Source organism: Athene noctua, chromosome 1, assembly GCF_965140245.1.
Source record: "Athene noctua chromosome 1, bAthNoc1.hap1.1, whole genome shotgun sequence".
In the NCBI taxonomy this organism is placed as follows: Eukaryota; Metazoa; Chordata; class Aves; order Strigiformes; family Strigidae; genus Athene; species Athene noctua.
Window position 1 is genome coordinate 243,158,457 of NC_134037.1, and position 26,108 is coordinate 243,184,564.

The 26,108-nt window shown below is 40.8% G+C and overlaps 1 protein-coding gene across 6 annotated transcripts in view; it reads right to left on the reverse strand.

Annotated features, from left to right (window-relative positions):
- The window catches only part of CDK8 (cyclin dependent kinase 8), a 90,413-nt gene that overhangs the window by 55,553 nt on the left and 8,752 nt on the right, over nucleotides 1-26,108 (reverse strand). For 5 of the 6 annotated variants that reach the window (XR_012634350.1, XR_012634349.1, XM_074915092.1 and 2 more), the window contains exon 2: nucleotides 5,785-5,860. Coding sequence is in view for 4 of the 6 variants with exons in the window: in XM_074915092.1 (XP_074771193.1) it covers nucleotides 5,785-5,860 (76 nt within the window). In the remaining 2 variants the exon portion in view is untranslated. Of the gene's footprint in view, nucleotides 1-5,784; nucleotides 5,861-23,260; nucleotides 23,341-26,108 lie in introns of those variants that run through there. The other variant, XM_074915103.1, reaches the window with a different exon arrangement.

Below are 26,108 nucleotides of genomic sequence, written 5' to 3' on the forward strand. Positions count from 1 at the left end.
TACTCATCTAAATGATTTCAGTGTTTGGTCTTGTGGGAAACTGCTTTCACTGTTAGTCTGGAAGGGACATAATAGCCCCCATAACCTGAGCAACCTACACCCAAATATTGTTCCTTATCACATAGCTGGTATGGAAGCTCTTCCAGCAAGTTCACTGGGACAGTCATTTGTTCCTTACCAGGGGAAGATGTTGAAGAGAATGAATCCTGGTATAACCCAGTTTCAGCTTCTGCTTAATGGGGTCTCTCCAGCTGCTGCATGCTGCCTCAGAATATCTAGTCACCCTCACACCAGCTCTGAAAGAGCCCTTATACCCTCCTTCCATCCCCTCCACTGGCAAGGGGGAAAAAGGCTTGATAATCGTGTAAAGACATGTTCTTGTCACCCAGGATATGGAAGCCCCAGTGTGTGAACAGAACAAATTCACTTCTACAGCAGCCTCTGTCGAGGTCAACTTGGCCAAGAGCAGTAGTCAGCGGCAGCTCCCTTCTCACCTGCCCAAGGGCACAGGCCTACTGCTCTACCTCTGCCTCTATCTCTCTGCCACGTTCCAGCCCAGAAGTTGAAAGCCAGGGTGACAGAGTCACTGCAGAGGTGAGCAGAACTGCTGCAGAGTCCCTTTCCCTTTCAGGTAAGAGGAGCAGTCATCAACCAGCTCGGTCCCTGCTTTTTCTCACACCACCTGGGTAATGTGTGCCTGCTCCCTACAAACCCAGGCAAGCTTCTAACAGCAGAGCTGGGCCCTAAGTCTCCTGCCAGGGAGACAAAAATCAATACTATCTTTTCTTTTGTTAATGTTCAGACTTGTGAACATTAGGATACAAGTCTCTGTTATACCCAAACCACTCAAGCAGGTTCCTACCATTTCCCATCAGTTACGTTAAGCAACAGTGCAACCAAAGTCTGGTTCAACTCAGCTTGCTCACACAACGGAAAACTAACAAAACTGTTCATTTTCCCCTTGGTGAAGATGAACTTCTGCATCCTACAGCCACACTATCACTAGATCCAACACAGAGGATATCAGCTTTTATGCTGACAGCCTGCATTTGTTAAAACAGGAAACCACAAAGTCCTAGGAATGCCCATATGCCTCCAAGGCAAACGTGGAATGATCAGAGAAGTCAGCTACTTACTGTTCTGTAGTTTTCTGTCCCAGCAAACTCAAGGCTGTCCTTTCTTGTACATGCTGGCTATGGTGTTTGAGGGACACCACAGCGACAGGAGACAGCCAGAGTACAGCATTATCCACCCCAGCTCTGCTTTGTCCCATTCAGCATTTCCACCACCAAGAGTGCCTGCCACAGCATCTAGTACTTCCTCTTCAGAGTCAAGAACTAATGCTATCATATAAAAATACTGTATGTTTTTTTTACATACAAACAAGCTTTTCAGGGATATATTTGTCAACCATACCATGCACCAAAAAAAACAAAGCTACACGGAAGTCCTGCAAAAAGTAAAACCAAAACAAAACAAGCAACTTCTCACTAGCCAAAGGAAGCACAGGCCAGTGAAGTAGTTGCAAACCTGCTAAAACTGAATGAAAAATGCTAATCAACAAGAAAAATGTCAGAAAGTCACTTTATCACTTTAAAACCCAAGACTCCTGTATAGGAAACTGCCCAACCCAAAATCCTGAAGCTCTGTTTAAAACCTGGCTAACTGCTCCAGCTTCCTACAGCCTTGAAGAATTCTTCTGCTTTGCCAACGGTGAAATAGCATTTGCTGCACTATTCCAGGTGTATAACCATTAACAACTTTCTTCCTTGTGATTACATCAGAAGACCAGGAATCAAGTGTTTGGGCTTGTATGTTTTGTAGATTTCCGTGCAAATCTTCTCATCATTCTATCCCCCTCTGCTCTCCCATCCAACAGAAATCCCTCTCTTGGTATGATGAGCATGCAGGTTTTAGTGCCTGCTTAAATCCTCAGAAGTGAAAGCACAGATCACAGAAAAGATACCCAGAATCCCAGGCAGTACATAAGTCTGCAGAGGAGATGAGCAGCCAAACATCCAGTTAAGGTGCTGGAAGAGGCAGGATTCACAAATGCTTATCATGGTGGATTAATGGGGGAAGATAAGGAAGAATATACCACTGCAAGTATCTTCATATTGAAGATGATGATTTGACTGGGGTAATTAGCACAATAACTGTTAATTCTATCAGTTAAACAAATGGTTTACATGAAGACATTGAAAAAACCCTCTTATTTCAACAGAATAAGAGACTATCTAGGTTCTTGAACATTAGGTTTAAGGTCTCATGCTGCAGGAAGTACTTAAACATAGGAAGTCTTTCATATACATACATAAATTGAGCTCATCCCGTAACTGAGTCAGCCATTTCAATGCAGGTCTCTGATGTAGTAGTTCAAGCTTTTCCCTTTAATTCAACTATTTCAATAATTATTTTTCCAAAGATCAGCTACTGATCTTCAGCTCAGGTGTCTGCATCAAATAAATGTCTTAGAAGAGTAGGCTATGGGCATTTTTAAACATGTAAGTTACTCAATAGTTCAAAACTGAAGTTAGCCATCATAAGCAAGACAAAAGCTACTGTAGAGTTGCAAAAGCAAGGGAGAGTTTCACTGGAATTTACATCAAACTGCACTCTTCCCAGATAGTCACAGAGTAAAACACACAAGCTTCAGCTCTCCAGAGAAACTGAAATGGATATACCTTATATGCAAACCAAGTCCCTCTTAACATCACCATGCTAGTAAAGTGCCTAATTGGGGTAGTCCAGAATACACTGTAACTAAGTCTAGCATTCAGCCTTGACTTTTTAAGTATGACAACAAATAGTTTTAATTAGATGTACAGATGACATTTTAGGGTACAACAGTGATGATTACCTCAGTGGCATTTTGATATATACATTACATATACCCACAAAATCAATATAAACAGTATGGCTATTATCCTCAATTTGACCCATCTACATGAGGTTCCTTTTCTTCCTTTTAAGACATTATTACTTGATAGAAAGGGGAGAAAAAAATCATATGGAACAGAATTAAAATGAACACATTTTTTGGAAAAAAATTCTCCCGTTAACTGCAAACAGCAACATCAAAAGAATACTAAGGAAAAGAGATTCAAACCCTAGAAATCCATGGTGAAATTAATTCAACTGCAGGAAAACTCAACCACTGTATGAGCAGTTGCAAGTCTGGAAGCATAGCTGAAAGCAAAGCCAACAAGAGCTCAAGAAATGCTGCTTCAGGTTACTCTTTCTACCCCTATGCCTACTTTTGGGCTCCACTCCCCGCTTTGCTCTCGAAGCCTGTTTTCTTGACCTCTTCAGTGTATTCAGTACTCTTGCGGGTAACTGAGCACCGTTCAGCCACTCACCCACCCCTTTTCCCCCAGCACTCAGAATGAAAAAATGAAGCAAAAGGCTCAGGAATCGAGATAAGGACAAGGAGGGGTGGCTCACCCATTACTGTCACAGGCAAAAGACTCTCGTTAGGAGAAAAAAAAACCCATCACTTTAATTCAGCCACTAACAACACCACTTAACAGAGTAGGACTGTGAGAATTATTACCACAGCCTAAAAACACCTTCCCCCCACCCCTCCCTTCTTCCCCGGTTCAGCTCCCCTCTGGATTCCTCTACCTCCTCCCCTCCAGCAGCACAGGGGGCAGGGAATGGGGGGGTGGGGGTGGGGGGGGTGTGCAGTCAGTTTGCCTCTTCATCCACCTTGGGGGGAGGGGGGAACTCCACGCATTCTTTCCCTGCTCCAGGGTGGTGTCCCCCTCACAGAAGACAGTCCTCCGTGAACTTTCTCTGGCATGAGTCCTTCCCATAGGATGCATTCTTCCCAAGATGCTCCAGGGTGTGTCACCCCCCCATGCTGCAGTCCTCCCAGCACCAAACTACAAGAGCAGGGGCTGCTTCTCCCCTCAGAGTCCCATCGTCCTTTAAGCACAGCCATCTGCTCTGGTGAGGGGTCCTCTACAGGCCGCAGGTCGGCCTCAGCTCCATTGCAGACCTCCCACGGGTGGCACGGGGCGCAGCCCTGCGGTCTCACCACAGGATACAGCACACCTCTCCCCCTTCCTCCTCCTTTCTTCCACTGACCCCAGTGTTCGCATAGGTGTCCTTCTCATAATTCCCTCTCATAAGTCCCAACTCCCTCCCAGGTTCCCTTTCTTAACTACGTTATCACAGCGGCACAGCCACTGTCACTGACTGGCCTGGTCTTGGCCAGAGGCAGGTCTGACTTGGAGCTGGGGGAGCTTCAAGAAGCTTCTCACAGGGGACACCGCTGCAGCCCCTCCCCCACTACTAAAAACCCCACCACACAAACCCAGCACAAATGCATTCCCCTCCTTCCCCCACCAACCCTGTCCCACATGGGTCCTGCATTGTACTGCTGTTCTCTTCAAAGGGCACATGCTGCAGCAGCTCAGAGCAAGGAGAAAGCCTCCCTACTTCTTGCTCTTCTTCCATCACTACTACAGACCCTGCTGCCCAAGAGGAATGACTCTACAAACTCCTCAAGCCATGCAATAAAGCCAAATCCTTCCTGACTGCTAGCCAAATTAGTGATTCTCTTTTAATAGATAGATACTGAGTTAGGATCATATCCAGAGCACCTCCCTAACAGCAGCCAAACTTCTCCTGTGAAATTCAAGAAGAACAAACTGTTCAAAACTCTTTAGGTAAACCACTTCAAGAAGACTAACAAAAAACTTTCCAAAATCCCTCTGAAATGGTAGGTGATACTTCCCAAAAGCATTCAGCCTGAAGAAGTTACAGTACTTGGAAAAATTTCTGCCAAAATGGTTCAAATAAGCAAAATTTAAGACTCTATTTTCAGCTACTTTAGTTCAGAATAAATGTCTACAACAGCAGGGAGGCTCAGCTTTCCTCAAGGGATAGGAAGAGCTTCTCCTGAAGAACATTCTTTGCACTTTCATTTTTTTGCATCTCTCTCACTTCAAGGACTAAGATCTTTGAAATCACAAAGCCAACTGGAAGTTGACGAAGTAGGAAAGCCTGGTACTCACCTCAATCAATAAAAGTGAAATTAGGATAGGTATAGTTTTACACTCTGAGGAATATGGACTGAAAATAAAACCATTCACTTCCACACACACCCCCTGAAGTTACATGCATTTCCTTTTAGTAAGCAATTTCAGTTGAAACATTACAAGAAAAATAATCCCAGGCAGCAGTAAGAATATACAACAGCTAAACTTCAGAATACTGGTTTTATCAGTATTTCTTTGCAAGCTTGTCACAAACCATAAGTACAGCACATTATTCATCAGTTTCTAAAAACATGGCATATTCAAATATCAGCCTGAATCACTTAAGAAAATGTTTGAATAATATTCATGGATGTATTACAACCTATGAGGCAACAACAATGCCAGTTTAGTTTGAAGTCTTCACTTAAATAGAAGCTAGCAAGTTTTAATCATTACGAGCCAAAAAGAACTAATCTCTTTAGGAAAATAACTGAAGTGCTAATGCAAAAATCAGATCAAATATATAATTTAAGCCACTGACTCTAATCATGGTCTTAAACTGCTGCATTTAATCTGACCCAAGGCAGGCAGTAAATTGTAATTTAAAAACACTATCATTTTTAGACAGCAAACGTAACAGGTGTGCAAAATCTCCCATGACATTTGTACTGATTTTATACTTCTGTGATAAAAATACAGCACCCAGCATAGAATAACATGATTCAAACAAAATCCAGCATGCACTCAAATCAATACTTTTAATGTCTGTTTGCTAGTAGAATGAACTAATGTTACTTACTGCTATTTCTCTGCATGCAGACATAGAAATTCCAGTACCTTCTATCTGCTTTAAAGCGTAATCTTTATCATCTTTCCTGTGAAAGAAGAAAAGAAGTTTTTTTTTAAAAAATTGCACCATTAATTCAAATTGTGCTTTTCACCACCATTCACAGGACAGTTTCTAATTAATACAAATTCTGCATCTTATTTTCTTTTGCTACTTTACTAGTTTATTGTCTGGATACCCAGCTAAACCATAAACTAACCACCTTGATAAAGCTAAAATATAAATTTGCTCTCACTACATGAATAGGGTTTTTAAAAAAAATCCTTTTTTTAAACCCAATGATCAATATTTCTTCCATTCCTTCCTTCTCTTCTTAAGAAGAAAACAAAAGCAAACGTTTTAGTACAAACTAGAAATAAGTCTAGCTAGGGCTACATCTCCCATAAACGTATTACTCTGGGACACAGTAAGTCTTCCCCATGTTGTAATGAATTCTTGAGTAGCCCAGAAACAACATCACAGTAACATCTTATCTTTTCTTTCCTCTAGGCCACAAAAAGTGCCCTAAAATTTTGTCCCTACCAAAGTAATAAAACTAGCAAGATTAATGAAAAAAACACAAGGTCTCTCTGCATCTGAAGAATCCAAAGAAATATTTGTTCAGCTTTAAACATGTGCAACACTTAATACCACCATTCCCTCATAGTTTAACCAGTATGTACCTTACAGTCACTTATTTAAAATGCAAACCCATTAGTAACTCCAGCTACCAAAAGCAAATGAGGAAGAGATACACTACAGCAAAAGAAGACACTGAACTCTTGCCCAACCTCAGTCTCAAAGAACTCAAGAGTTGGAGATGGAGTGCTTGACCTTACCCACTCGTGGGCTGGCATCCACAGCACTCCTGGGGCACATGGCACTTAACAGTACTGCCTTCAGTATTTGGAGCATTCATATAGCCCCAAATCTCCAGGTTACACAAGAATCCTTATTAATTTTTAATGAATCCATCTTTCACAGCTGTGAAGAGCCAAGCTGGGAAAAAAACGCAACTCAAACTTCCTAAAGGCAAGTAAAACAAAACTATAGTTAAGCATTTAAAACATATGCACTTGTTTCCTCCAGCTCTCACTAAATATTTGCGAGGCTTTGAATTGCTGTATTCCTACCTGAAATACACACTTTCCCCTATTCATCACCACCTATTTAATCTCTCAAATTATCAGGTCCTGTCCAAGAGATTTTTCATGGGGTTCAAAGACAACCCACTGTTAGCAATAACCTTTCAAAACAGAGAAGAGAGAAAAAGTGGGAGATTAATGGACAAAATCCGAACACAGTTAATGAGGAGGAAGAACAAAACAGCGAGTGGGCGAGAGCAGATTTCAGTAAGAGGGCAATTAGATGGATTCAGCAAGATAAAAGAGGGGAAAAGATACAGGATCTGACACAAACAGGAAAAAAAAAAAAAGAGTAGGGAGGACAACGACACAAGGCATTAAAAAGCTTCCATATAATAAAACCCTAAAACTTCCCAGCCTGGCAAATAAAGAGCCAGTGCTGAGCACAGACTCATACATGGCCAGAACAAGGTGCAGGCAGGAAACAAGTCCTCCCTATTTCTCACCTTAGAGGAAAACAAGAAACCATCATGGTATTAAGCATATCATTGAAGTGTGCAACTCATGATACCAGAATATTGTAGGGATCAGATTTCAAATCAAATTACACAAATTTATGGCACACAGGGGAGTTACATAGTCGTTCAAGAGCAGCTACTGAACATAACCCCAATCTGCTTTCCAGCACAAAAATCTCCTATGCTGCTGATGGAAAAAGATACAGGGAAATTTTGTCAGCTAAAAATAATTTTACCCTCTATCTCCCTTAGCTAGCAATGCTTTGCGGCTGTTACTAGATAGCAATATGAAGCAAAATGGATTGGACTAGAGGTTATTCTCATTGCCCTATGTGCTCATCTACTTAGTTTTGAAGGTGTTTGGGGAGGTCCCTATTTCATGAGAAGTGCTACCACACAACAACTACTGTTAGAAGCATTTACCACCAACAGAATACAAAGCAAAACGGGTCAGACTAAAGGTTATTCTCATTGCCCTGTTGCTTATCAGCTTAGATTTCAAAGTATTTGACGGAGAACTCAGTATAACGAGAAGTGCTACCATACAACTGGTATTATTACAAGCATTTCTGGTAGCACTGTCTACAATGAAGCCTGCCTTACATTTAAGATTGTACAACTATTTTTAATTGGTCAAATTTTTGCCAAACTAAGTCTGGACAAAAATTTTCCATACCAGATGGCAGACTTTCTCTGGAAATTTTTAGAAAAAAAATACTTCAGCTGTTTCCTAGAACAAAACTGGAAGAACACACTTTCAGTTGTGTATGTTATCTCTTCTACAATCATTGCTTGAATGCTGAAATTTGACAGGGTGGTTTAAGAATGTACCATTTGGTCTCCTCAAAACAAGGGATGAAGAAAGATGTCTCTTAAAATTAACCTCACATTAAAAGGCTGTTAAAAGAGTCAAGACCCAGAGATCCCATGCCCAACCTTGCTCTGCCCTTAGAGCAACCCAGGGCTGCAGGGAATTAACCACTCACTCATTTGCTCTGCCCAGGTGCTGCATGCAGGAACCAAGAGCAAGTGGCCTCTGCCCTGTCCTCAACCTACCCATGCGGTTGAGAGGAAATATAAGCATAGTAAAAAGAAGGAAAAGAAATTAAAAAGCCTTCCAAGACTTAAATTCTCTGACTTGGGCATGCACAGTTGAGATACAAAGCAGTAAATCAATTACTAACCCTCTCTAACATCTGTTCTACACTGAGGCTGGTAATACACCATGGTTACCCATTATACCGTTAGTACCAGCTTTTCCACTAACAGAAGCAAGAAAGTCCTACCTCTGAGCCAAGCGAGGTTTTCTTTACAAAACACTCTAATTCCTTGGGAGCCAAGGGAAGTAGGGGAAACAGCTTTTAAAGAGAAGTAAGAGTTTACAGAAGTGTTTTGAAAGCCAAAAGGAAAGCCAGAGTGACCAAGCTTATTTTACACAACTTCCAAAAACATTTTGCCAATAGTCTGCTTAGAATTGTCAACACAGCCCAAACTGCTTCCCCGTGATTGTGGATATGGGCAATCTCCTTCTCTGAAGATGAAAAGATGTTCAATGACCAGACAGAAAAAAGCAGACAACAAGAAAAAAAGAAGGGAAAAACCCCCTCTGTTTATAAATATCTTCCACAGGCAACTGTGGGTGACAAAACTGACCACTTAGAAGGAAGGAATTTAGTCGAATTATGCTCTGAGTCTTACTGTGCCCTTAAAATGCAAGCTTCTAACAGAGAAGTTTTGTTGGGCAAACCCATCCACTTTCTTTGCTGCCTGGGAATGAGACATTAAGTAACTTCAGCAGCTCCTCCACCTACCAGCAGGCTTAGAAAACCTGGTCAATCTGCAAACTTATTTTAATACCGAGATATTAATACTTTCCTGCACTGAAGTAGGCTGGCATCTTCAGCACAGTACTACTCCCCACTAGTAACAGGCAGTTGTGAGGGCAGTAGCAGTAAGAAAACTCACTTTGTACATGGCTGCTGGAAATACTGTAGTCAAATGCAAGCTACATAACCTTGTGTAAAAGTGTCATTTCCTCAGAGGGACAACATTAACATCAGGGATATAAACTTGAAAAAAAAGGGATAGCTGCAACATAACTTCCAGAAGACTTTAATGACAAGAATAAATATACCTGCAAAATCACTGTAAGAGACCATAATAGACCATATCTAGTTTTGTTCTTACCGCTTGAATAAACATGCCACCTTTAAGAGAATTAAGCTATTACTATAATGCTGCTTCCAAATACTGTTTTTTTAAAGTTCTATTGAATTTGAAAGTACAATGGCACCATAAGAAACATTCACTCTATCTGGAAAAAAAAAAATCAAAAGGAGTAGAACAGATGCCTGCTGAATGCGAGCACGTTGCAAAGCTTTAGTATTAAAACGCCTGGTATTTCTACCCTTTATTTAGAAGGATACTTTAAGCACAAATATGTTCAGCAAGTGGGAGAAAATATCCTACACATGAAGAAAAAGGAGTCTTATTACATAAAAGGCAGTTTTAAAAAAATCAGTTCTACGGGTATTTTATCTCATATCATACGGTTTGCAGAAAAGTACTGGCACAATGCTATAGTATATCCTTTATTCAGATCACTAGATGAGTTTAAAATTCAGTTGAGAAATAAAAATAGCAGAATAAAGTACCAAAAACTTAAAATCAACGGTAATAATTCTAAATTTACATTACAGTTACAAAGATATTTCAAATTCAAAATTAACTGGTCACAATTTAGGAATAGTTTTGTCTTTACAAACAAGGAAATGTAAAACTTGACTGCGGTTAAACATCTGAGGGAAATAGGCTCTACAGTCTTACAACTACCACAGGGAACTATAAACACAGCAGCTCTTCTACAGAAAACTCTAAGGAATCTGCTAATTGTTTATGGTTCTTATTCCCTAAAGAATACAAACCCTGATAATTAAAAGATAAGCCTACCAATAAAACACATGGGGTTTTTTTTTAATTCTACCCTTGAGAATTCCATTAACATCAACAGTAGTCGAAGTAACACATCCTGATTAAGCGCAACTATCTCAGTATTACTGGAGTGATTCTGCCACAGCAGTACTAACTCAAAATTCCTGAAAGCATTAAATACGGAATTTTGATTTTACTAGCAGAAAACTAATTTGTGCTGTAGAGCATCTTAGCTTTGAACTACTTACCTAGATGGACACCAAGTAACTCCAAGCCCTAAACTGTACAAACAGTAGCACATCTCTATTAACAGCAAAATATGGACACAAACTTCCGTACATGCTAGGGTGCCAGGTAAAGCAAAAAACACTAAATCTTTATTACCTACCAGAATGCCAAGCAAGGAAATAGATGAATCTGAGGTTTTATTATAGTTTAAGTATCAGAAAAGTGTTCAACAGAAAAGATTTAAAATACAATTGAAGAGAAAGATAACATGGAGTTAAACTCTGGCATTCCAGTTAGATTTCTTTGTCCCTCCTCCCCTATGTGTTTTAGTGAAATTCATAATAAATGCATGGACACGCTCCACATGTAGATTTGAGATGGAAGGAAGAACTTAGCAAAACACACTGCTATAGGTTAGAATATGAAAATAAAACACTTATGACAGCAAATTTTAACATTTAGGAGACTTGACATTTTCACTTTGTGACATCGACTCCTGCCTCCTCCTCCATGTCACAGCAGTGTTACTTTTTGGTTTTGTTTTTAAATCAGACTTTTAAATAAATGAAAATCATCCTAGTCACATACGATATCCAGTGAAGTCTATTGGAAGAAGTAGTAATTCAGTTCTTTGGAAGCATATGAATGCCCCAATTCACAATTTGTGAAGCTGAAAGATTTTATACCATTACACTAAATGCCAATGCTGTACACACAGCAAACACCTGAATACACACCAAAACAATATGTTGTTTTCTATAAAGCTCATCAAGATGAGGGCAGACTGGTACTCATTCAAATGATGACTTGGAAGAATAGAATTACTTGTTTCCTCTTCCAACACCACATTCATGGCACCAAAGTCTTGCCAGAATAAGATATTTATACCAGAAGTTCTATTTATTTTTCCATTTTGTACCTGTTAACTACCAATCCAGAAAATGGGTGTGGTGGAGAACCAAGTGACCAAGGACACAAAAGAGGCTGAGATTCTCAGTGCCTTTTTGGCACTGACTTTCACATCACAGTCCACTCACAGAACTACCACGTTCCCAAAGCTAGTGGCACAGTCCTGGTTAAAGGAAGTAGAGGAAAACCAAATTAGGGACAACTTCAACAAACTGGATACAAACATAAGTCCATGTGACCCGGTTGGCTGCATTCAAGAGTGCTTAACCAAGCTGGCAAATGTCATTGCAAAGCCATCTGCAAAAGGTCACGGCGAACATGGCAGGTTCCTGACAACTAGAAAAGGGCAAGTATCAGGACCCTCTTTGAGAAGAGCAAAAAGGTTCAATGATATTATAGTCCAATCAGCCTAACCTCAGTCCTCGAAAAGGTTATGCAGTGAACCCTCCTGGGAAGCTATTTTCAGGCCCATGAAAGAAAAGATATGACTGGGAACAGCTGGCAAGGATTCTTCAAGAATGAATTGTGCCTCATTAACCTGATTATCCTATACAATGAGAGGACTAGCTCTAAGGACAACGGAAAATACTGGATGTTACCTTGGCCTTAGCAAAGCTTGTGACACGATCTCATAGCATAATCATAGCCAAATTAGAGAGCTTAGACAGTCTAACTACAGAACAGCTGAAAAAATCAATTGGACTGCCAGACTTAGTTGGTTGTAATCAATGGTACAAACCCAACAGGCTGCCTCAGGGGCAGATAGAACATCTTCATTTACACATGGAAAACAGGATGAAAGGCATCCTCAGCCAACCCACAGATGATGCTAAACTGGGGACAATGGTTGATGTACCAAGGAAACAAGCAGCCATCTGGACAGACCTCAGACAGGAAGAATAGACAGACAAGAACCTCAGAAAGTTCAAAGACAAGTGCAAAGACCTGTCCCTAGTTTGGAATAACCCCACGCAACTGAACACACTGCCAAGTAGGTCAGAAGCAGCTTTACAGAGTAAGACCTGAGCATTTTGGTGGACAAGCTGAACATGACACACCAATGTACCCCTGTGGCAAAGGCAACCAGCCAAATCCTGGGCTGTATTAGCAAGAGTGTACCCAGCAGGTGGAAAGAAGTGACTATTCCCCTGTATTCAGCACTATGAAACTACACCTGGGAGTTCTATATTCAGTTTTAGGCTTTCCAATACATGAAAGACACTGACATAATGAGCAAGGCCAGCAGAGCATCAGGAGTCTGAAGTACATGACAGATAAGGAGAGGAGAAAGAGCCAGGTCTGTTCATCCTTTAGAGAAGGCTAAGGAGGGATTCTACCGCTGCCTTCAGTTAGGTAATGGGAAGTACAGGAAGGAGTCAGACTCTTCTTGGAGGTGACCAGCAAACTGGTGAGAGGCAGCAGCCAAGTAGCAAAAAGAGAAACTCCAGTTAGATAGTATGAAGAAAAAACCCACATTGTTAGTAAAAAAGTAGAAGAGATTTGACAGAGTTCTTCACACTCAGATATTTAAAACTCAGCTAGGTAAAACCCTGAAGCAGCCTGAGTGAATTTCAAAGTTAGTCCTGCTTTGAGTGAAAGGTTGAACCAGATACCTTCTAGCGAACCCTTCCAACCTGAAGTATTCTACGTGGGATTGTAAAATAAACTACATTGTTTATGATTCATGTGAGACTGTAAGGAGTTTCACAGCTGTCTAGTACATTCATTATTTATTTTCAAGACACACAGCTAATTCCTAATACTGTTTTCTGTGTCTGACAGCAGTTCCAGAACTTCACAAGAAAAGAAACAGGGCAATTCTGGATGCATACATACATAACTTTGAGGACCATTTACTACAAAGAGATTTAAAACTTCATTTTCAATGTAATTTAATTATCACAAGGACACAACTTTGAATTTTATCTCTTACTGGAATAGTATCTCCCTTTATTCAATATTTAAAGTTTGTCCAGTATTTGCAATGTGTGCAATAGCAACTGCCTCTTAAAAAAGGAAATAATTCTATGGCTCATCGTAAAACTAAAGTAATGCATAGATACTGGTAATTGTAAGCAGCATAAAAAACAAACCCAAAGGTTACATTTTTGTGAAAAAGAACAAGCCTTCAGAATTATATTTTTCCTCAGTAGTATAATTATTGGTATCTGAACCTCCAAATCTTAGTATATCGTGTAGATTATTTGTAAGGATGCCACACAAATTAAGAATAAATGCATTCTACCTACTGGATTTCAAGGACTTTCACATAGATTCCATAAACTTCCAGCGTACTTTGACACAGAAAACTGTGGAGACCTAACAAAACCCCTCCATCCCTAAAGAAAGTTGACTTATGTCCCCAAAGACCACTGCACCCTAGCAAGATCTGTGTATTCTAGGTGTGGATGCTAGAGCACTGTACTGATTTCGGCTTGGGTGGAGTTGGTTTTCTTCATAGTAGCTCTTATGAGGCTATGTTCTGGATTTGTGACCAAAAACACACTGATAACACACCCATATTTTAGTTGTAGCTGAGCAGCGCTCACACAGTGTCAAAGTCTCTTCTGCTCCTCAGACTGCCCCATCAGCAAGTAGGCTGGGGTGCACAAGAAGTTGGGAGGGGACACAGCTGGGACAGCTGACCCCAACTGACTGTATCCCTTATCATACAATGTTATCCTTGGCAATAAAAGCTGTGGGGAGGAGGATGATGGGTGGGCATTTGGAGTTAAGGGATTTGTCTTTCCAATAACCATCACAAGCCCTGCATTCCTGGAGATGGCTGAACACCTGCCTGTTGATGGGAAGTAGTGAATAAATTGTTTATTCTGATTTCCTTGTGTGTGCAGCTTTTGCTTTACCTATTAAACTCTCTTCATCTCAGACCATGAGTTTTTGCACTTTTACCCTTACAATTCTCTCTCCCATCCCACTGCAGGGAGCAAGCGGCTGTGAGGGGCTGAGCTGCCTATGGGGGCTAAATCTCAACAAGCACATCCAAGATGCACAGCCTTTAGAACTGAAGAACGCACCAAAGTATTAAGTTTACTCGGGTTTACAGTCACAGCTCAATTAGGTGAGACTGAAAAAGTTTCAAATTATAAAACATTTAAATGTGTGAAATCCAGTGGTTATCACTGCATACATTTAAAGGTACAAAGCTGGACAAGTATACCTGTGCAGAATAAGATGTTAACAGTTCCGTGATGATAGAAAGTAACAGCCAAATCGCAAAGATGACATTCATCAACAGAAAATAAGTTGTACAGGAAAAAATAGGTACTAACAACTTGGTACAAAGGCTGAGAAATTGCATTATAAGCACGACTTCCCAGAAATTTCCCACATTTTAGATCTGCCCAGGTTTGATTGAGAGGCAGAGGATTTTTTGGTAGCAAGGAGGGGGCTACAGCAGTGGCCCCCTGTGAGAAGCTTCTCTAAGCTCCCCCAGCTCCATGTCAGACGTGCCTTTGCAGCAAGACCAGGCCAATCAGCAACAGAACAGCGGCCACACCTCTGCAGTAACATATTTAAGAAGGGAAACCTGGCAGAAGTTGTGGGAGTTGTGAGGAGAAGATTTGAGCAGACACCAAGGTCTGCTGAAGGACAGAGGATGAACTGAGGAGGTGTGCCAGAGCAGAGACTCCCCTGTATGAGGGGAGGCCGCAGAAGGTGAGATGGCAGGGCCACCCCCCCTGCCACCAATGGAGGTGTGAGGTCTGATGAAACCACAGTTACTGTCTCAACCATGTGGTAAATAACTCTGGCAAATTAAAGTGTTTCTATGGAAACACTGGGGCTGTTCAGGTAATGCAGGGAAGTGCAGCAAGAGGTGGGGGTCCCGCAGAGGTGAGACCACATTTTTTGGAGGCTGAACTTCCCTATCTTGAGTGACTCTGTGAAGAACCAACAGAGAAGCCATTTTCATGAAAGATCAAACAACAGTCATACCTACAGGGAGGGGGGAGTAACTTCCCAACAGCCCCCGAGCCACCGACTCATTTCCAGAGGAATCTGAAGGTACAAAGTGCACATGCACCAAAAGCAAGGAGAATTCTAGAAGCATAAACAGCACATGATAACAAGTCCAAGTGCCCACATGGATGAGGGGCAAGGAATTGTCATATAAGAAGAGTGTATAAAAGGGGCTGCACCCCACCAGAACTGGACTAAAAGTGGAACCAAGACTGGTGAAATTTTCTTTTATGACTTTTTCTCTCACTCTCTCATCCTCTTTCCCCTTTTCTCTGCCATTCTTATTCTGTATGCCCACATATAATGCAAGGCTTGTTTAGGCATGTTTAAGGCTTGTCAGGGTATGTTATAAAATCTGCCATTAGTCAGTGTAAGTCTAATGCCTGTTGCAGAGGATGCAAAGATTACTGACAAAGTTTCATGCCAGTTATCTGTTGAGTGAATAAAAATGAAGTTGTGTGAACTGAAGAATTCTTGGTGTCGTTTCACCTTAATCCCAACCTGGGAATCAGCGAATCGGAGTCATCCCAAGAAACTAGGATGCGACAGGAGGTCCCCGGTGGAGCAGATGCCGATTTGCGGCCTGTGGGGGCCCCGCGCCGGGACAGGCGGCTGCGCCCGAGGAAGGCCGGACCCCGAGGGAAGAAGGGCCCGCTGCTGTAGCTCAGCGCTGGGAGGATTGCAACGCGGGGGGACCCACACGCCCGGGGCAGTGACTCCTGTTGGAGCCGGTTTGTGGAGGACTCTCTCCTGTGAGAGGGGAACCGCGCTGGGACAGGGGAGCAGTGCCAGAGGCTTCCCGGCTCCGAGGTGGCAGAAGCGGCAGCACTGACCGCACCCCCATTCCCTGCCCCTGAGCTGCTGGGAGAGGAGGTAGAGGTATTCTGAGCTAAGGTGTAATGGTTTTAAACTGACAGCGGGTAGATTTAGATTAGAGATAAGGAAGAAATTCTTTCCCGTGAAGGTGGAAACCAGCACAGGTTGCCCAGAGAAGCTGTGGCTGCCCCCTCCCTGGCAGTGTTCAAGGCCAGGTTGGACGGGGCTTTGAGCAACCTGGGAGAGTGGAAGGTGTCCCTGCCCATGGCAGGGGGGTGGAACTAGGTGATCTGTAAAGTCCCTTCCAACACAAACCATTCTATGATTCTGTGATATAATTTCCAAAAAGAGATTATTCTAAAAATAATTTATTTTCCAAGGGCCATTTGTTGTGAGCTTTGTTTTGTGACCAACTAAAGAAACACATTTCAGTTATACTGGCTAAAACAAATTGGATAAAGCAAGACCAGAAGATAAACGTTAGCTCAAATTACTGCTTCTTCATTTGACTGGACTTAGAAACACTGAAAAATGGGGTAATCCTATAATATGCATTAAACCTACAGAAAATAGATTAACATCTCTATTATAAACTGCCTGCTATACAACCCAAGGACAACTGTTTTAAAAATTACAGATTTATTCAAGCCCAGAGTATTTAAATGTACTTACAACCAGCTTTATCCTATCATAGATTCTAGCTTGTCCCTTTCACAGAAGAAATCTGCCAAAAATCAGATAAAAACCCAGATTCTGCCATGAAAGCCTCTTAGGTATTAATAAATGAAAAAGGATCATTGTCCTGGTTCAACTAGGATAGTGTCAAGTTTTCCCCAGCAGAGAGAGAGGGGGAAGGGATCTCCAGCCGGGTTATTCATACCATGCTGGAGTCAGGTCCAGGGGCGGAGCCTTTTTACTTTCGCTTTTGGTTTTGGGGGTTGCGACACACATGGCGGGCTTGCTCCCTGACCATTTTGCGGTATTTCTCTGTATATCTTTGGTCTCGTTCGCTGTTATTGCTGTTTACTGTTGTTATCATTGCCACTGTTGTTGTTCAGATTGTTCACCACACTGCTGTATTAAATTTCTTCTTCTTTCAGCCCGGGGTCTGTGTTTAACTTCCAGCCCGACCGGCTGCGGGTGGGGGAGGGGGCAACAGCAACGTGCTCTCCGGTCCCGGCAGGGCTTAAACCTGCACAATCATGAATAATACAACCCAGTCAGAAAAAGCTGGGAGTCCAAGCTACTTTGTCAGGGATTTCAGCTAACAAGAGGAGTTCACATATTCATCTATCAAGTTACCTGCAATAACTTTCCAGAAAGAGGTGAAGAGAATAAAAAACAGTTGGGACTAGTTAATCTGCAGATGAGGATAAATACAGTTCATAACGTAGTGTGACTTAGATATTTGTGCTTGCCAGTAGAAGCAGCACCTCACACCCATTTTAATGTGGCTGCCGGCACCAGTACATGCATTAGTTTCACACACTTCTAACAGTGCTCACTCCCAAAGGGGAAATTTCAGACTGTTTCTATATTTCTACAATTTGTACAATTCTACAAAAGTGTTATGTTCTACTTCTCTGGCTTCAAGCATGAGACATGCAAGAAAAATATGAATCAAAAAATGCATAGAAGCATGTTTAAAAAAATATGTAGTGAGCAACTGGCCAGAATCAGCTAGAGCTGGACTGGGAGCCTGCAAACAATAGGGCAGCCCTGATGTACCAGGCTTCCACACACAACCAGGAGCAGAGCTGCGCTGGGCACAGGTTTTGAAGGACCGAGGCAATGGCTGGGAAGAGGGAGCAGCCAGCACACTCCCCTGGCAACACCACTAACCACCTCGGGAGTCAGTGCTGGTCTAGACCCACACAACAGCAGCACAACCCCTGAGGAGCCACTGTCTTGTTCAACAGGTACATGCCCAAGAGCATGTCCTCATTTTCGCAGGTGTTACTGATGTGCAGGGGCTCTCAAACAATATGGGTATGTAGCTATTATCAGGAAGACCAGCTACATCTTGCTTGGCTTCACAGAGAGAATATGACACACTGAAATAGAAAAAAACAGTGTAAGAAAAAAAACACATTACATCCTTTATCTCCTTCGGTTCTTTTTCCTTTGTTCTTAGACTAGAGATCTGCTAGAGTTAAATGTCAAAGACAGCTGGATAGATCTTTCATATGATCCAGAGCAAGCATTCCCATTAATCAATACAGTCCTTAATTTTATAAAAACATGCCGTAGATTGCAGCTACATCAATCCAAGTTTCAGTCAATGCACTGTATGATCATGTGAGGTTTTGGTGAGCCTTAGGAAGCGTCTGCATAGTCATATCATTAAATTTAAATAAACGGCAAAATTCAGAAGTTGACAGAAACTTCGTATTTAAATTTTGATTACCCTGCTGTTCTCTCCTTTCCCTCTTTTTCTTCCAGAAAGGTAACAAAAATATATTACTATCTTAATGCTAGGCAGCAATTATCTTCAAGTTTGTCAGTAATTTCTAGCAGAATTAAATTTTAACTTAAAGGACTAATAGAAAGATCATATTTAAATGTAAATACCAAGCAACCTAGCAGAAGAAAAAAATGTAGAGACTTATCTCTGAGGTATTATTTCAACAAATTTGCATGGTTAGGGTTTTGTTTTTTCCTTTTAAATATATGTACATAATGCACAAAAAAGCAAACAGGTGAAAGACAGCATATTCAGAAGGAGGACACAAAAAGCCAGTTTGTGCTCACTCTTGATGCTATTAGCCCCTCTCCTCAGAAACATACATTTTATCCTGAAAGAAAAGTAATGCTTCAGCATGACTAAGTCTTGTTAACACTTTAATATGCAATTTTTAGATACAATATGTTTTAAGACAAATAAACCTTTTACAAAAGGATAGAAGAGTACAAGGAACACAGTTTGTGACTGAAGCACGTTTCATGGACTTGAATCTAAATTTACAACATGTCATGTGAAAATAAAAAGTCATTACTCACCAAAACGCTAACACAAAGAAATTATTGCAGGGGGAGATGCACTAACAGAACTGAATTTGTTAGAGTCTAACTTAGACATTCATGCTTTTTCCATCCCCAGAATACTTACAGGACATGGCAAGATGGCTGTGCCAGAAGAGCATCATTATTCTTATCAGATAGCAAGGTTTATGCTGAGAATATCTTCTACTTAAAAAAAAATGCTTCAGAAATCAGACCTTTTTGTGGGTAAAGGAAAGGTCATTTCCACAGCTGGAGGAAAAAAACATCAACAGCAAGCCAACAAACACCAGGACTTCTGAGACAGCTGACACTATGTGGTGAATGGTAATTACCGATTAACTTACTTCCTTTTGTTCTTTGATTTTACTTTTTTTTTTTTTTTAAATTAACACCTTTTGCCACAACATGTAGTTTGGCAAGAAGTTCAAAGTAACCAAGTAAATTCAATGATACATGTGGTTCTTCTGATCTAAGAATTTGCTGCTGTCGAAAGAAAAGCCTTTTCTTGACATCTCTGCTTTATGGCTCCTAACCAGAATATCCCTCCCCTTACACCAGCTCTGATCTGTGTCATACTCCTCCATGACATGATTCATCTCCTGCATTCGGCAAAAAGTTATCCACTTTTTTCCTGGATTAACAAATTCTGTTAGTCTATAGTGGGGTATGATGAGTATCAAAACCAGCACTACAGTATGTTGTAAGAGCAAAAGACAATGAAGGAACTGGTAGAAGACAGATAGAGGTGGAAGAGAAAAAGCACCATGCCGCTCACTTCACTCCCTGCTTACTGGCAGTGGTGAAACCACAGGGAGTATGGCTAGACATAGTTTAAAAACAAACCAAGCCAAAAAACAAGCCAAGCCCCCCACCTAGCCCTGCAATTAACTCCAGCACAGAAGTTCCACAGAAGCAAGAATCCCCGGAATTTGCTTAAGTATCTTCTCCTCCCTTCTCCCACAAAACTGTAATTTGACAGACAGCCTAAAACCCACACAATTATGAAGATTGTTCCTATGAGGAGACTAGTTGACGGCAGCAATATCCTACTCCAGACTGCTCCATGCTGCTTTAATAATGGACATGGCAGTCTTACCAGTATTTTTATATAAAGCAATACCAGAGGTACCTATGTAAATCCTCTATAAAGGAAAAGATTGCTGTATTTCATTTGCACTTTCCTTCTCTCAGATTGCTCTTAAGTCACCTCAGTATTTGTACCACTTCAGAAACTAGAAGTTGCATAAAGACAGCACAGCATTTCAAAGCATCTGTTCTAAAAAAGCAAACAACAATCAGGGCTAAAGCACTGGTCTAAACTTCAGAAGACCATAATTTCATTGGGTAACCTCTGGTTTTGGTAAATTTTGCTTCAGTAGTCAAGTCTGAAATTATTTGGTTTACATGGAAGAAACAATATACTGGCCACTTTAAAGAAAACCTTTTATGATAATAAGCTTTTTAAGTCACAAATTTGCCTAACAGTCACAAACATACTACTGCAGAAGCTACAGGTCCACAGATGATATTTTCTTATTTAATAGCCCTTAATAGATTTATCTTTCATAAATTTAACCAATCACTGAAAAACTGTTTCCCATCTTCTCAATGACACTCAGGATCTCAGAGACTTTCCCTGTCCCTCACTCTCACAGACAGAAGAGTCCTTGTCTATGGGAACGACTGAAGTTTTCATACAGACGCTGCTCCACATTTCTGAGTATCCTTGTTAGCCCTCCTTAGGTCTATTATACCCTGCCTGGGATGAAGGGATTAGAAGTGCCTACAATACTGAAAATAGGATTTACAGCAACAATGACACTGTGCTTTGTGCTCCACTCCATTGCTAGTAAGTCTTGTGATTCTCTCTGCTTTTTAGCAATTACTTGCACTGAGCTGGCACTTTTACAAAACCGTCATTATAAACTCCAAAGATCTTTTTCTTACATAATAATAAATTCAGACGCTAATGTTGTATGAGTAAAGAAAGGATCATTTTCACATACACAACACTTCACATCAATGAGCATGATACATTATTGGAGAAGGACTTTGTGATATTGAGGGCCAAGCTTCCACAGTCAGTCCTTCCCTTCACTATCCCAAGTAACACTCACTCATCAGCAAAGCTGTTTCCCAACTATTTATGACTACTGATTTCCAAAGAAAACTTTTGAGCAGCACAGATTCCCAAGAGATGTCACTAATGACGTCTCAGCATTAATTGACATCTCTAGCTAGCTTCTCTATCCAGAGAAGGACCATCTCTAAGTTCAGCTTAAGTCTTTGGTCGGGGACTTTACAGAACGCCTTTTGGAAAACTAGATAGGTTACATCAACTGTATTGCCTTAACCTGTACGTTAACTCTTGTCAAAGGATTTTAATAGACTTAGGAGGTGCTGAATGTGTTTTGTAAGGCTGTTGTCTCTTCACCTCAGCACCTTTCACGTGTCCACTGTCTCTGCTCCTGGGTCAGCTTACTAGTTTCCACTCTTCCAAAAAGTCCTTTTAAAAACTGGTCTCACATCTGCCTCCTTCCAGTCTTCCATGACTGGCACAATTTAAAGCACTGGATTATAGTTTGTTTAATAATTTGCTTATTTCATTCTTGAACTCATTCAGATGTGCAAACACATCTCACCTTAACAACAGACTGCTCTTCACAGTTCAGTTTGTTCAAATAGCCCCTTCCCCAAACATGGCAATTTGAGACAGATCTCCCAATGCAGTCCATCGCCTCCACTTCTTTTAAGTTCTTTCATAATGCACAGAAAAAAACCAAAGCTTTTCTCTCTTGCTGTCATTTCATCTTCTCTAAACACTCCTTTTATAGGTCAGTGTGCCCTGGTTCTGCAGACAGCATTGTGCTACTCATATATAGGAAAAGAGGGAGGAAAAGGAAGATTAATTTCATGCCCTTCCCAAGTAGTTTCTCAAGGTGGAAAGAGCTTGTGTGTGCGCGTTTGAAGGCTTATATGGGGGGAGGTTGCTGGGGAGGCTCTCATACTACAGTTTTACACTTAGCCTACCATCACTTACCTTCTATTTCTCTATTCATCACTTATAGATTTATTTTTTTGAAGAATTTATCCTCACTCCCAAGGGCTTCCTTTATTCTACTATTTCACCATGTCAGATTTTTTTAGTTGATAGTCTTACAGTGTCTTGATGAGTGATACATACCCACTGAGAGCTCAGTGAAGTTTCAAAAATGGTTTCCAAGCAGCTTGCAACATCTTACCTTCTTGGCTCTCTTTAGCTTTAAGAGCCCATCTCCTCCCATCACTACCCCCTTTTTTGTCTTTTTTAACTGAAGTTAAGTGGTACTTCAAGCAGATTTCTTAATCTTTTATAGATTCAGCATCCCTCCAGGAATGCTGAACAGACCATGTTTGTCACAGACCGCCCTCAGTACTAAGTTTGAATCTGCTCTTTCATCCTACTGTAGGCCATGTCCTGAGTCAATTCTCCCGTTGTGGGTGCCCTGACTAGCTGTTTCAGTAAGTAGCTACTCACTGCCCCGAAGTTTTGTCTTGGCACCCACCTCTGACACAGCATCCACCTAAATGAAATGAGGCTAACGAGCCATTCATAGCTCTATTTTCTGCTTTGTAGTCCCTCTGATCTCACACAGCATCGGCAAACTAGTCAGGCAGATGGAAATGCAGTCCTAATGCTATTCTTCCCCCTTACATGTGCCTGGAATTCTACCCACAGAGCTTTCAGTGCTGCAATAGCTACTCTTCTTTTTGAGTCTTTTGGTATCTGACACTCATCTGGCAGAGTCATATAAGCTTCCAGTTGAGCTTTTATAACACTGAACTAACAGAACAGTGAATGGCACTGTTAGCACATTTACTTGTGAGGGATTGTTTTGTTCAACCCTGCTTAAACAGGATTGACATTCACCCAAAAAGAAAAGAGAGAGTTTGAACGCTAAGCAGTTCAAGTACAAAAAAATCAGGTAAGATTCAAATTACCTTCGAAAACAAATTTGCCGTCTTGAAGTCCACTCAGGTAGAGCTTGCTCCAGTTGCTTTTGTTATGCTCCATACCTTGCACAGCAGCTCTGTGAGAACAACAGAGTTGATGAAACCTGACTTCCCAAGGCTTCATTGTGGGATTATCCAGTGTCTGAACGCGAACTGTAATTGAAAGTACACCTGCAGCTAAGGCTTTCCCTACAGGGTAAGGCTATGACTCTCCCACACATCTTGACCAGAAACACAAGGTGGAATCAGGAGTTTACTGCAATTCAGATCCTTTTATATTCCAAGTTCTCAGCTGCACGTATTATTCACACAAACAATAATGAATTGAGTCTTCTTTTTTAGCGGAACTCTCAAGTGTCCTTTATTCAAATGTCAACATCTTGTATGCAAGGTGTTACAAGCTCACAGCACAGAGCTTTCCCAGAAAAACAGGCAGATTGTTTCAGTGATCTTTAGTTGTGTTCTTCCCTGTTCACAAAACACGTGCATTTTTTCAAGACCAATTTTAATTTTGGATGTTTAGGCTATCATCTGTAGTTGAGAAAAATCACTGTTCTCTTGAACATTTTGTTCTTTAAAGAAAATATCTGCAGCTTTAATCCTGGCTTATAGTTCTTTTCGTGCAATTCTAAACTGACTGTAAAATATGTTTTACCATACTATCCCTTCACACTCTGGGTAGTTCAGATGCAATCAAACAGAAACTGTTGCTTGAACAGCAGTATCTTTTTGCTCAAGTATTGCATATAATTTTACAAGGACTCTGGCATCCTGATCTTCATATGCTTAAGTCAGTCTTTCACTAGGATATACAAAACACATGCAATAGGGCAATATCAGTAGAATTCTCCATAAAAAAAGAATATTGTCTATCCAATCCCTTTCCTATATAAGCTACTAAGGACTTCATATGCTTCTGTACAAAATTCAATGTTTATTCAAATAGCTATTTTTCAAATGGGAAGCCTACAACACAGAAGTTAGCAACTACTTCACAAGTGGCCTTGTACCTAACAAAAAATTGTAGCTATGAATAAAGCTATGCTGTAATCCTGAAAGTGCTATTATGGGGGTTTGACAAGGTCTCAGAAACCATTTGTTGAGCCTCAGAGGAGACAAGAGAGAACAGCAGGCTAGCCAGCCAGAACACAAAACCCTCCTGAATGGTTATCAGCCTGCACATAGCAGTAACTCGCAGCATTACTTGCCAAGCTTGCAAAGAAAAGATGGGGGGGGCAGCAAGGGGGAAGAGGAGCATGAGAGTTAAAGCACTGGCAGAATGAAGCCTGAAACTGAAACTATGCTGCCATCCATTCACACAAGATGGGCTTCTCTACTCTAAACTCAAGACTGCTTTACAGTGGAAAGATACCAGAAAGCAAGCCTTTTATTAGCAGCAAAGCTAAGTATCTTGACACTCCTGCTTCAGCTTCATTATGTTACTTGAACAAAGTTAGACAAATTGTCTGTACTGAACTTTCAAGAGCATTTCCAAGACTTAAGTTACCAGAGATGGGTGAACTGATTACTACCATCTACATAAAGTCATAATCCACAATGCCAAATATTTTATAGTATTATAAAACAAACTGCTGGGTTACTTTGTTAATACTTTAAACATAAAAGAGAGACAACTATATACTGATTAAACATAATCTTCATAGTTTTAATCAGTTTCAAAATGAGAATTTTGAATGAGATTTGACATCCCTTTAGCATGGACCCTTTTGTCATGTTTCCAAAGTTTAAGATCCGGCCATTCCTCTCCCAACAAATGCCCAGAAAGCACATTTTTTAACTCAAATCATTTGAGCTGATCAAATCTAAGATTGTTCATGGCAGCAAACTGGCAGAAAACATGCAAGTTGTTATTTTTGCAAAATATGCTCTTTACCTCATCCTAGGAGACAGTCCTAGCTGCAACTATACTCCCAATCTGAATTTGCATTTAGACAGTGTATAGTTCCACAATAAAGCACAGTCTTGGGGAGGAGGAAAGAAAAAATAAATATCAGGTTTCATAAACGTCATTACTCACTCAACTATTGTGCAAGCTACAAAAAGTTACAACCAAAACAAGTGCAGCCTATGTGACTTTAAGACAGTAAGGCTACAAGTCCATCCTCAATTCTGCAGTATCTCAAAAGCAGCTAGTACTGCAGATGTCTTTATACAACGACTCTGTATAGCCACAGAATCCTTTGCGTTTTAATGGTTCCAGAAATAGAGGTTATCAGTATGTGCAGCTACAAAATATATATATTTTTTCCCTTATGGTCAAGACATTTCTGATGTTTCTGCAGAAATATTTGAAAGCTGTATTTTCCACAGAACAATTATCACATGCACAGGCCACAAACTATTGTTGAGAATCAGCAAAAATGTTAAGGAATGCATCTGGATATTCATCCACTACAGGCTATTCTTTTAGAATCTGCAGAGGCCAGAGGACCTGCCGAAGCACAGAAGGTATTAGAACCTCATCACATTCACCCTTAAAAGGGAGACACCACCATCATCCTTCTTTTTTGTTGTTAAAAAAACTCCCACTACCAGATATGAAGAAATACTTTCTCAAAATCTGCTTTCAATTTGCTCACTAAAGAACTGCTACTGTATTGCAAATTACCTGCACTGTGCGTACTTACCACTTCCTTGCTTATTTACCTGAACTTTTGTTCTCCAAGTACTTTTCTTCAAATGCACAAAATGACAAAACTAGATTCATCCTTTAATGCTACTATTTTATTCCTGCCCTCAGATGTAAGGGGCTCCCTTCTAGGCCAAGTTTAGGGTTTTGCCATAATTTCTATTAGGATTATCAAAACTCAAGGTT